At 35.6% G+C, this 13,273-nt stretch overlaps 1 protein-coding gene across 1 annotated transcript; it reads right to left on the bottom strand.

The window, feature by feature from the left end:
- Positions 1-203: 203 nt before the first annotated feature.
- On the bottom strand, positions 204-7,622 carry LOC128552916 (uncharacterized). The gene is made up of 7 exons (XM_053533995.1): positions 7,398-7,622; positions 6,836-6,925; positions 5,320-5,397; positions 4,067-4,117; positions 3,238-3,330; positions 2,766-2,852; positions 204-276 (listed from the first exon to the last, which is right to left on the bottom strand). The coding sequence occupies exons 1-7, from the start codon at positions 7,466-7,468 to the stop codon at positions 204-206; spliced, it is 543 nt and encodes a 180-aa protein (XP_053389970.1). The 5' UTR covers positions 7,469-7,622.
- Positions 7,623-13,273: the final 5,651 nt, after the last annotated feature.

The following is a 13,273-nucleotide window of genomic DNA, read 5'->3' as shown; positions in this document are numbered from 1 at the left end:
ACTCCTTTTCTTCCTTAAATGAATGATTGATAATTTTCGGCTAAATTGTGCTCACAATATAAGAATGGCATTTCAAATGATTTATACCCGGTTAAACTGTGCTCATAGGATAAGAATAACATTTTTAAATCACTTAGAGGCTGAAACAGACATGTACACATTTCTCCGTAAATAAATATATATTTATTTTTTAATCTTCTCACTTACATATTCTTTTGGAAGGCCTCGTGCTCCGTCTGTAGCTTTTGCAATTTGACAACAGCTTCAGCAGAATGTCTAAAATGAATTAGAATAGCATTGATCTGCAAACAATTTTCGTGATATTGTAAACAGATTAGAGGGTAAAAGCCAATTGTTGATTTATATGTAAGTATAGAAAATATAAACAAGAGCTGTCGGAGGACAGCAACGCACGACTATTCAACAGCCTTGTCGATTGAATGAATACGAAAGTCGAAAAAGGGGCATAATTTAGTAAAAAAGCAAAATAGGGTTATGGAACCTGCATAATGCTTATCAGCTCATGACAGTGGACAAGTGTGTGAAGTTTCAATCCATTCCCATTAGTGGGTACTGAGATACCAGCTTACATATAAGAATTTAACCCAAAACTCCTCAGTTGAAAAAGGGGCATAATTTTGTAAAATGCGAAGTTGAGTTATTGACCCTTTGCACTGCATGTCATATCATGACAGTGAACAAGTGTGTGAAGTTTCAATCCTTTCCATTTGTGGATACTGAGATACCAGCTTACATACAAAAACTTAACCAAATATTTCTATGTTGAAAAAGGGGCATAATTTTGTAAAAAAAGCAAAATAAAGTTATGGGACCTGCTTTGTGCATGTCAGATTATGACAGTGAACAAGTTTGTGAAGATTCAATCCATTCCAATTATTGAGTACTGAGATACCAGCTTACACACAAAACCTTAACCAAAAAATTCTAAGTCGAAAAAAGAGGCAAAATTTTGTAAAAAAGCGAAATAGAGTTATGGAACCTGTGCAATGTAAGTCAGTTTATCACAGTAAATAAGTGTGTGAAGTTTCTATCCATTCCCACAAGTGGTTACTGAGATACCAGCTTACATACAAAACCTTAACCAAAAATTTCTAAGTCAAAAAAGGGGCATAATTTTGTAAAAAAGCAAAACAGAGTTATGTAACCTGTGCAATGTAAGTCAGTTTATCACAGTGAATAAGTGTGTGAAGTTTCAATCCATTCCCACAAGTGGTTACTGAGATACCAGCTTACATACAAAACCTTAACCAAAAATTTCTAAGTCAAAAAAGGGGCATAATTTTGTAAAAAAGCAAAACAGAGTTATGTAACCTGTGCAATGTAAGTCAGTTTATCACAGTGAATAAGTGTGTGAAGTTTCAATCCATTCCCACAAGTGGTTGCTGAGATACCAGCTTACATACAAAAACTTAACCAAATCGGGACGCGGACGCCGACGCAGACGCCGACGCAGACGCCGACGCCGACGCATCGGAGAATCCAATAGCTCTACTATTCTATGAATAGTCGAGCTAAAAATGCCCATGATTTTAAGCAAAACTTGAAATACGAATGTCTTTTATCTGCGAATACGTTAATATCTACTTCAATATTTTAAAAGGTAGGTACTGATAATGTATCACAAATCAAGGACCATATTTCACCGAAAATATGTGAAAAGGAACCTGACAATGCACAATTAGGCTTGGCACTGATCACTCCTGTAAGGATGAATGGAAATCCACCCAATGATATAAGAGAAGTAGCAAAATTTCACTGAACTGGACGAGTCAATGGCCCAAAACAATAAACCGTAACAATCTGACGATGTGCACAACTAGGTTTGGCAATGATCACTATAGCGAAGCTTATTGTACATTCACCTTGTTGATGGTGGAGTTGCGCGGACAAATACAGACATATAGACAGACTGACTGACTGACTGAAAGACAGGAGCAAAAATAAATATTTCTTCCACCAATGGGGGAGATACATATTAAAATTGAAAAGATGTTTTTTATACAATTTTCGCAAATTTGTTTACACCTTCACACCCCCACTCCCCCCCCCCCCCCCCCCCCCTCCCCTCTCACATCACACACACACATACCCAACCCCATTAGTCGATTAATTAATAATGTTACTAATACACTTACAATATCTTATTACTTTATATCAATTATTTTATTGTAATATTACTTTAGCATATTAACCTTGATAATTTAGTTATATACTAAAATTTCTGATAACTGTATTCTCACTGGTAAAAGTGTAAAAGTGAAAATTCAAAAGGAAGGAAGTATACGATAAACCTTTTATTTTCTGACTGACGGCAAATCCCTATCACGGTGCTTTTGCAACGTTCCAAGGATATAGTATATGAAAATAACAATTTTTATGACCTAGTATCTCAATTATACACTAAACAAAGACAAAACGAGTTTATAACAACGGCTGCTTTATATGTTATTTAATGGCGAAATATATTTAATGTTAACGTTTGTGGTGTGATAAAAATTTGCACTACGTTATGATGTAATGAGTGGGGGAATATTTGACGCGATTTGTGTCACTCTAGATTTTTAAAAATGAATTATTTGAAGCCAGTCATTTTAATGGTGGAATCATGTTCTCCTTGTTCTACGAATAACATCAACTGAAGAACGTTATCAGTTTGCATATTGTACTAAAATGTATGCTGCACTTTTTGAATGATTTAATTGTCATATGACTTTTTTCATGAGTTACATAGGTATATATATTACCTGGCATGTGCTTTTTGTAATTCAAATTCCGTTTCAAACTTTCTGAGCGCTTTATCTTTCTCGATGATCAGCTTTCTGTTGTCGTCTCTGAAATCATACGTTTCAATTGAATCACAACATTAACAATGACGGTAAAATTACCTTTCGCTATATTTTATTTTATTTTGTTTGGTTTAACGTCGCACCGACACAATTTTAGGTCATAATTATAGCAACTTTCCAGCTTTGATGATGGAGAAAGACCTCAGGTGGCCATCCATGCATCATTTCATCACGAGCGGGCACCTGGGTGGAACCACCAACCTTTCGCAAGCCAGCTGGCTTCCTAACATAAATAATTCAACGCCCCGAGTGAGGCTCAGATTTGAAGTCAGCGACCTTAACCACACGGCCACGGAGGCCCCCACCTTTAACTACAAGATTTAAAACGAAATAAATTGTCAGACATTAAAACTGAAGATGAAATACTTACAACATCTTGTTCTTGGCACTGATTTCTTGTTTCAGCGACTTTATATTTGCTCTTTCCCTGTCGAGGTCCATTTGGAGATCAGATAAACTACCTCTGGAACAACAGCAGAAGAACAAGGTTTGAACTAAACTGATTCAGGAATGAAATAGAATACTACCGGAAAGTTGGCACCTACGTTAACCAATTGTATTGTCATATACAACTTATGCATAACTAACGTATTCGCATTCCAATCAATAAAAACTTAAACAGTGAGTGTATGAAATTGCATGTGTCAATTTATTTTGCTATAGCTCAAAGGGCTACAAAATTAAATCTACAAGATCGATTCCTACTAATTTACAATTTTTATAACCGTTTTATAGATCAAAAGGATTTAAAAATACCAAGACAACACATTCTTGACTAGTTTCGACCTTTATGTCTTCGTCAGAAATAACAACATACAAAACAAACGACGTCACGTCCGTTTGGACGCGAACGTGAACGTGACAAAAAGCGCAAATATAGAATATATTTGTATTAATGTACATATAGATACGGATCATAATGATACGGCGGGTATTTATCGAAAACATATTTCTTCAATATGAAGCAGAGAAAAAATAAAACCCAACATATCTACATGACAAATAACCGTTTTAGAGATACTTATACTATATCACATGTAAATGTTTAATACTAAATCTTGTCTAAATTAGCAAAATTGATAGTATATGACAAAATTCGTACGTCAAAACCAACATGAAATCTTTTGTTGATTCTGGTTCTTGAAGGATTTTATAAACAAATTAACTTCATATTGAAATATAGAAAAAAATCACCATACCTTGCTGGAAGTCCCGTACCCGACTCATATTTCTGGAGCTTATTCTCTAACCTGTAAGACCAAATTTAATTTTCCAAATTAGGACAGATAATTATTACTCCTGCTTACAACTAAGTTATTATTCAAACAATTCACCTGCCGTTTGTGCGTATATCATTATATAAGCTGATATCATAAAGTGGTCATATTATTTTAACCACCATCCTGCTAAATTATAAAATGGACTGGTCAGTCATTCAAATTGGGCAGTACCACTTCTTTTTCAAAGGGGTGTTCACTGAAAATTTACTGACTGAATATCGAACAGTATAGACCAAGATCAGTCCGCACGGACGTGCAGGCTGATCTTGGTCTGCACTGGTCGCAAAGGCAAAACCACTTGCGGCCAGCAGGCTAAAGGTTAAAATCGGATTATATAAATGTAAATATAGGGAACAAATGATGCACAACCTAAAATTTGGCATAGTTTTATAGAAAACTTTTCAATTTACCAGCGAGAAATAAGTGATAGAATCTACTAACGATTCATTATTGCTTTATTATTGCTTACAATAAGATAAATATTATACATGTACACTATCTAGATACATCTTAAGTCTCGTTCATTGTAATGAATAATTTTTCTGTAATATATATTGTACAAAAGTAGTTCGCCAAGACCAGTTTAAAACGTGGTGCTTTCCGTCAAAAATGTAATCGGGGTTATCCATTCCTGGACGCATGAATTAAATCGTAAATATATCTTATATTTTCAATTAACCGAAATCAACAATTCATTTTAATATCTTGCTTATTGTTCATGGTAAGATATTTGCAAAACCATAGCAATCGCTTTAATTCAGTTCATGATTCCTATATGTCATCTCGTCCCACACCATTTTCAAAAATTAATCGGTTTCTGTAGACGTCAATAGGATAAAACGCGGATTTGTGTTTGTCAGTAGTAAATTTCACTGTCAAAAAGAATTCAAAAATATTCTTTTAAGTAAGCTTTTATTCCTTAAAATTATTCTTTTCTCAGTTTTAATTTTTTCATGACAATGGAACTTGAAGAACAAAAATAAAGATCTACAGCCGTAGCATGTTTATATTTGTATAAGAATTTGTCATTTGCAGATTTCTAGGATGTGTGAAAACCACCAAGACATGTGTACAATGGCCAAACAGGAATATAGCCATATTCTAAGAACGCAGCATCACCCACCCCGCCCCCACTCCATCCCCACCCCATTCCCAAGGCCCAAAATACTTACTCGTGAAGTGATTCAAAGAACATAGTCTGCATGTGGCTTTCAGGTACAGTCTTTCGAAATTCTTTCATAATTTCAGTCCTGAAAGAAAAAAAAATAAAAGAAAAACTAATTATTGGTCGTTGGAGTAGCCATCGGCAACTACTAACTTTCCGGTCCATGGCAGATGTCCGTTGTGTTATTTTTTCTCTTACAGATGGATAATCATAAAAACATTTATTTTCTTACAGGATTAGAAAGACATACTGACTGAAAGACAAAATGAAATTAGATCTATAACACGCTAGTTTATAATAAAAATAAGGCAATCCAGTATATATTATTAGTCATTAGTCTATAGTTAGTGCTATTGAAAGTTCTTTAGTTCAAGAGGGTGTTTTTGGACTAAAGTCAAAAGTTGAACTAAAATCTATATCTCGGACCTTTGAAAATAGGTTTGACTACTGACCGGTAAGTGTATACTGTATGGTGTATACTGCAGGTACGCGTTTGTTTTCAGATCCATAAAGAAATATTATGGATTAACTGATTCATCACATAAATTATTATGTAACAGGAATGATATACATTATCACATACTCATTTAAAATCTCCGTTAAGTTTCAATGGAACCTGAAACGTCAATATTTTTCCATATTGACGTTCAAATTTCATATCGGGTGCGTGATGTCATTTGTGACGTCAGTTTTATGTATGCTGTCGTGTTTAAAATTTCTTAAACGACGATGTTTTCAATTTTACACAGGCTTAATAATAAATTTGAATCATTTATATAATAATCTTAAGTGTAGATGCGTATGTAATAAAAAGATTATTAGATTTGCATCAAGAAATAAGCACTCGTTCTTTCGCAGAATAATACTGCGCTCCTAAAGACGCGCAATATTTCCGAAGCAGAACTAATGCATATTTCTCGATACAAATCTAATAACCTACAATTTTTACATTACGTATTTTTAATCTCCGTTTACTTACAATGTAATCTTAAACGTCAATATTTTCCATATTGACGTTCAAATTTCATATTTGGTGTATGACGTCATTTGTGACGTCACTTTCATGTATGTCGTCGCGTTTAAATTTTCTATAACGGCGATATTTTCAATTTACTTAGGCTTAATAACAGATTTGTATCATCCATTTACTAATTTTAAGTATAGATGAGTATGTAATAAATAGATTATTAGATTTGCATCGAGAAATATGCACTCGTTCTTTCGCGGATAATATTACGCTCCTAAAGTCGCGTAGTATTTCCGCTGCAAAACTCATGCATATTTCTCGATACAAGTCTGATAATTTATATTTACTGCCTCGAAATGATGAAAAGAACCGAGTGTATGAAATATGAAGCAAATTTCAGAAATACTTGTACGAGTGTAAATCTAGAACATATTTTGTTAACATTATTGTTTGCCTTTTTGTCTATCACATTCTTACATTTTCTTTGCAAATAAACATTTCAAATAATACTTATGTATTACCATGCCATTTTAAAAGAATTAAAACAATTACTTACATGTTAAGGTTCTTCCGTAGCATCATTATCTCCCTTTCTAAAACCACTTCACGAGATTCAGCTTCTCTTGGTGATTTGACTTCATCTTTCCTGAAAATGAGTTGTTTTGCATATCAAGTTCTGATCTGTTTTTAATTGTTAATTAAGAGACGCAAATGGAATAGAAGTACATATGTTTAAATCTAATGGAAAGGTATTAAAATTACTAAGTAATTTCAAACTATACATTACGTTTAAAGTAGGTGCATAAATATATCAAGTTTCATATTTTTATTTCAAGTTATGGCCCTTTAAGAGCACATGACCCCTTAAGGGCATAAGACATATACAATTATCAATCTATATCTCGCAAGATCGATCTTGAATGCTCTCAATGCTAAATGAAGACAATTTACATGTGGGTAAGTTGCTAATTCTATGCGGAAAACCATGTTTTTTCTTGTACGGAAACCAACACAATAGTATGTGTAATGGTCTTTATCTGAAATACTAAGTAATCAAATTACTTCTCATATTAAACAAAGTGTTATATAATAAATTACGTATCATTAATTGTTCCTACCTCTTCTCAGTTGTCGCTGTACTTTTCGGTCTTGAACCAGTTGAAGCTTTCGTCAGTTGTTTAGGTGGCATTTTAGTTTATTAGAGAATCACTTACGCTTAACTTTATCAATTAATCTAACCATTTCCTGCTTTAATAAATACAATATAGATAAATATCCTTTCCTTATTTCGGAATGTTTGCTATAAAATGCAGTGTAGGGTTAATTATTGTTCTAAAACCTGATCTTTACCGATTACTAACCGTACTATATATAGCTATTGAAAATCAATCATAAACGGTTTTTACCAATACATGTGAAATATATATCTGTTTGATAAGACGGATGTTTAAACAGAAGTAAATACCAGTATGAAAACGAAACGTTTGTACACAAAGCATGATCAAATAAGTTTGGCTTTAAACTGATTAAAATATTGACATATTAAGATAACCTTGGGTTCCACCAATATATATTCCCCATATGGTTATACAAAAACAAATCCATTGTTAAGTCAATAAACGGATTAATTGCCTAAATATTGCTTAAAATAGCTATTCACCCAAAGGGTTTTTATAATTAGATTATTTATATTTGCATACCAAACACTGTTTTTAAGTAATTTACCTATAATTTACCATTGCTTGACACCTAAATTTGCGATCAATAGTTTGTGTTTTATGACCGGTCTGTATTTAACACCTGTTTACTAGATTTTACTAGTTAAGTTAAGGTATTGGACCCCTAATAGTAATGTTTAAAAAATGGCATTTGCTTGGTATATTCTTAAAGCTGACCGTGTTTCGCACTGTGTTGCAATTTTTAAACAACTTTTACCGTGCCGTTTTTTTCATAATTTTGTATAATTTATGGTAGTTCCCCAAGATTAAGTAGAGACAAATTTCAAATGATGGCCACAATCCTAAACGTTTGCAGAGATTTCAATACACCATTAATTTTTATATAAGAAGCATCAAACTATTGGTAAACAATTATAAAACACAAAATAAGACTGCCAATTTTTTCTAGAGTGCCTCAAGCACACGGATTTAATGAGACAGAATTCTAACTCCAACATCGAAAAAAATTAAAGGTCGAATCCTGCACGTCTGTCTAGAATTTTGCTCACTTCATTCAAAATTAGCCTTGTTGCAGAAGTAAAACTTACCTACACTTCTTCCACAATATGTAGTCTAAAGAGTAAAGGCAAAATAGAGAACTTTTACCGCATGTAACTCATTATTTTTACAGTTGTCTAACTCTACCCCTTCTGTTTCAGAGGTAAATTCACTTTGAACAGCAAGAAATCGCTTACCAAATGATTTTTTTTTTCAATTTTTTTTTTACAATAAATCAATGATAAGTCTTGAAAGAAGTAAAAATTTGTAGAAAAAAGGGAAAATAAAGGAAAAAATGGTTCCAGTGGGGCTTGAACCTACGTCCGGCCGCCTCCCCCCCCCCGTCCCCCTCCCCCACCTCCCTGAAAATTGCAATCAAAGTAGGTTTATGGTAGGAATTGAATACTCTTCAAAAAGGAGGTACTCTATCACGGGTCTAATACCTTAATAAGTGAACATTTGAAAAATTTAATTTCTGATGTCATGTAATAAAGCACTTACTGAATGGCTTTCCTGTCAATTTGACTTTGACTTCAGCCCAGCAAACAATGTTGAACTATAGACCGGTCAATATCACCAACTATTAACAGGCGATTTATATAATCCTGTAGAAAGAACTGATATATGCAAGTATGCTTTGTTTAATAAGATAATAGAGCTGTGAAGGTCAAATCTATGGCGGCTGATTTAGGACAAACCTTAATGATGCCCAGGTGTGGCGCGTTTATGTAGCACATTTCGTTTGGAAACGCGACATAACGAAACTTTGAAAGTTTTGTTTCTGGAGCGTGCGTCTATGCGACAAAACGAAACTAACAACGCAACATAACGAAACATAGTAGGCAACAGAAAAAAGAAAACATTCTATAAGTTTCGTTTTTGACGCGTTGGCTCGCACGAAATGATGAAATGAAACTGTTTCTTTGTTTCGCGAGGACGTGCGCGCCATTAACTAAGATTTTCGTTACGGTGTGTTGGCGCGCATAAAATATTTCTTTGGTTCGCGTTAGCGCTCACGCAAAGACGACCCCATGATATGTGTACAGTGTTCCGTTTGGACAATCGTGACTGTTTATTTAATACTAAACCGCGATGCACGATGGCACGATGACGAAAACGCAATGGCGCGATGGCACGATGATGAAACAACGATGGTACGATGGTGAAAACGCGATGGCACGATGATGAAATCGCGATGGTGCTATGGTACGATGGTGAAATGTCGATGTAATATCGCGTTTTCATCATCGTACCATCGCGTTTTCACCATCGCACCATCGTGCCATCGCGTTTTCATCAGCGTACCATCGTGCCATCGCGTTTTCACCATCGTACCATCGCGTTTTCACCATCGTGCCATCGCGTTATCATCATCGTACCATCGTGGTTTCACCATCGTACCATCGCGTTTTCACCATCGCACCATCGTGCCATCGCGTTTTCATCAGCGTACCATCGTGCCATCGCGTTTTCACCAGCGTACCATCGCGTTTTCACCATCGTGCCATCGCGTTATCATCATCGTACCATCGTGGTTTCACCATCGTACCATCGCGTTTTCACCATCGTGCCATCGCGTTATCATCATCGTACCATCGTGGTTTCACCATCGTGCCATCGCGTTTTCACCATCGTACCATCGCCTTCCGATTAGAAATGCGTAGTCCCGTACACTTGTATTTTTGTCAACAATAGATGAATGTATCTCAATGTATTTTGTGAGACGAAATTTACCATTTAGATTCTGCTGTTTTGCAAAATGTTTTACAAAATGTTCAGAGCTCAGTTCATTAAAACTGTAAAATCTTCAAGGCCACGTCCTTTGTATTTTATGTATGCATGAAAGTAAATAAAAAGCTGGGTATAATAGTCACATGGTATTATTCAAACTCAGCTTATTCTTGTTAGGATGTAGAAGGTACATAGTGCAATGTAAAAATGAGATTGTATCAAGCCCGTATTTTACTGACACATATACTGTACCACTGCGCATGACCACCGGAAGGCGATGGTACGATGGTGAAAATGCGATGGTACGATGGTGATAACGCGATGGTACGATGGTGATAACGCGATGGCACGATGGTGAAAACGCGATGACACGATGGTGAAAGCGCGATGGTACGATGATGAAAACGCGATGACACGATGATACGATGGTGAAAACGCGATGGTACGATGATGAAAACGCGATATTACATCGACATTTCACCAACGTACCATCGCACCATCGCGATTTCATCATCGTGCCATTGCGTTTTCACCATCGTACCATCGTTGTTTCATCATCGTGCCATCGCGCCATCGCGTTTTCGTCATCGTACCATCGTGCATCGCTGTTAAGTATTAAATAAAAAGTCATGATTGTCCAAACGGAACACCGTATATGTGTTACATAGCCACGCGAAGCCAACACGACATTATGAAACGTTATATTTCTTCCCGACGCGTACGACAAAAAGCCAAAACGAAATCTTTATTAATGGTTTGCATATCAACCCGAAAATAAAATGTTCCGTACGCGTTCTATCGCGTAGTAAGTTTTATTGCAAATATTACCTTATCTTAAATATAAATTGGTGACTCCCCTAATATACTTTATTGACACATGACCTTATATAATTTCATCTAAAATGTCTAGTACTACACTTTTGAGTTAAATGAAAAAACTAACACGTCTGATAAATGAATTACTCTGTTATGAGATAATCGGTTGATGCAGTTTTTGGTTAACTCGTATTAGGCTCAAGATTCATACAGAATTATTAAAATGGCTTGCGTTAAAGAGTAAAACAGTTTCAAGATGGACATTGCATCTGACACTCCTCGGAGTTTAAGGAGTTACATGTTACGTTGTAGCCGGAATTTGGTATCGAACTTGCATCAATATATAACAGCAGCGACTTCCAATTAACAAGCACTAATATCGGGGCCTCCGTGGCCGGGATCATCTGCACCATCGTTCCTATCTGCTGTGTGCTGTAGGTTCGACACGTTACTTGGAGTGTATAAGTCTTTCATGTAAAAAAAACATTCAGTTTGATGTCAGGAGGTCGGTGGATTTACCCAGTTGTCCGCTCAATACTTAGATAATGCCTCGAAAGACCAACTGTGTCTTTCTTTACTTTACATTTGTTGTTAACAAATTCATTCACAACATAAGTTGTCACCTTAGCGCAAAAGTGAATAAGTCCTTCTATTCATTTTTTGCACTGAGGTGAGGAAATGTATGCTTAAGGCAATTTTATGAGCACAAATTGCTCGCTCTACACGTGTACTGGTGAAAATAACACATGTTTTTGAATTTTCATTGGTTACCTTGGTTTTAACTTCACACCGACACAAATATAGATGAACTTTCCAACCTTTCTGGTAACTGCCATTTTTTCAGAAAAAAAACTGCTGATGAGAATAAACGAAAATCTCTCGATCGGTGACTTTCCTGTTGCTCCATTTACAGCTGACAGTTATAATTGAGCCGTGCCATGAGAAAACCAACATAGTGGGTTTGCGACCGGCATGGATCCAGACCAGCCTGCGCATCCACGCAGTCTGGTCAGGATCCATGCTGTTCGCTTTCAAAGTCTATTGCAATTAGAGAAACTGTTAGCGAACAGCATGGATCCTGACCAGACTGCGCGGATGCGCAGGCTGGTCTGGATCCATGCTGGTCGCAAAGCCACTTTGTTGGTTTTCCCATGGCACGGCTCATATGAAGTCATAACAGATGAATCTGGAACAAACCTACCACCTAGTCCGGTTACGTACTCAAAAATACTCAGCCTGATAGAGCAACTAAATAAAATCAGATTAATTTGTAATTTAGAGTTACTATCGGATAGGAAACCCGAATCAAACACTACCATTACTTGAAGTGCGGAACGTATTTGGGCAAAATCAGTAGGTGAACGAATTCACTTGAGAAAGATTGTTTTAGACTACAGAGAGTGATTAACTATGGTGATGTTCACATTAAACCACATAAAATTAATATCGTTAAGCGAATTGTCACAAGATTCTTTCTAATCAAACCCACTAATCAAACCCACTAATCAAACCCACTAATCAAACCTATAGAAGATGAAAATGACAAAATGTTAGTCCTATCATTCGTGAGCGCAAGGAAGCACAAAGGAGGCGAGGCTTTTTAGTCTTCTCCGGAATACCTTTTTCCTGTCGTTGCATTCCAGCATAAGTTGAAATCGGTTTTACGTAATCGTTCATTTTGCCAAATATTATTTCAGCAACATGTAGCACTATTTGTGAATAAGATGTGTCTGAGTGGATGATATTTATTTTCCAAAGTTAAGTCATTTCCGAAGGTAAGTCATTTCCATAGGTAAGTCATTTCCAAAGGTGAGTCATTTTCAAAGTTAAGTCATTTCCAAAGGTAAGTCATTTCCAAAGAGGTAAGTCATTTCCAAAGGTTAGTCATTTCCAAAGGTGAGTCATTTCCAAAGTTAAGTTATTTCCAAGTCTAAGTCTTTTCTAAATCTAAGAGTCATTTCCAAAGTTAAGTCATTTCCAAAGTTTAAGTTTGACGTTAAGGATATGATAGAGACCGAGACCTCTAAGGACTGTAACTAATCTCGGCATACTCTTCGACTCTTTCCATGTGAACATTTAAGTAAGAAGATCTATCTTATTCAAAGATTTATTTATATGCATACGTGAATAAAATGTATAATACACATATATACGTATAGCGCCAAACAAAAACAATGTCTCATTAAAAGTTATATTCCTTTTTAATTTTAACCTTCCTTTGCCATTGTTAT

Source organism: Mercenaria mercenaria, unplaced genomic scaffold (assembly GCF_021730395.1).
Source record: "Mercenaria mercenaria strain notata unplaced genomic scaffold, MADL_Memer_1 contig_3288, whole genome shotgun sequence".
NCBI classification, from domain to species: Eukaryota; Metazoa; Mollusca; class Bivalvia; order Venerida; family Veneridae; genus Mercenaria; species Mercenaria mercenaria.
The sequence above is the reverse complement of the archived record's forward strand: the minus strand, read 5'-3'. Positions and strand labels throughout refer to the sequence as shown.

What these genes read in the sequence shown, in the direction of transcription:
- LOC128552916 (XM_053533995.1), bottom strand. Translation starts at nt 7,468, where the DNA reads ATGCCACCTAAACAACTGACGAAAGCTTCAACTGGTTCAAGACCGAAA. An exon ending in ACAGCGACAACTGAGAAGAG is followed by an intron (nt 6,926 to 7,397) that starts GTAGGAACAATT and finishes ACTCATTTTCAG; the next exon opens with GAAAGATGAAGTCAAATCAC. An exon ending in TTCTTTGAATCACTTCACGA is followed by an intron (nt 4,118 to 5,319) that starts GTAAGTATTTTG and finishes TTGGTCTTACAG; the next exon opens with GTTAGAGAATAAGCTCCAGA.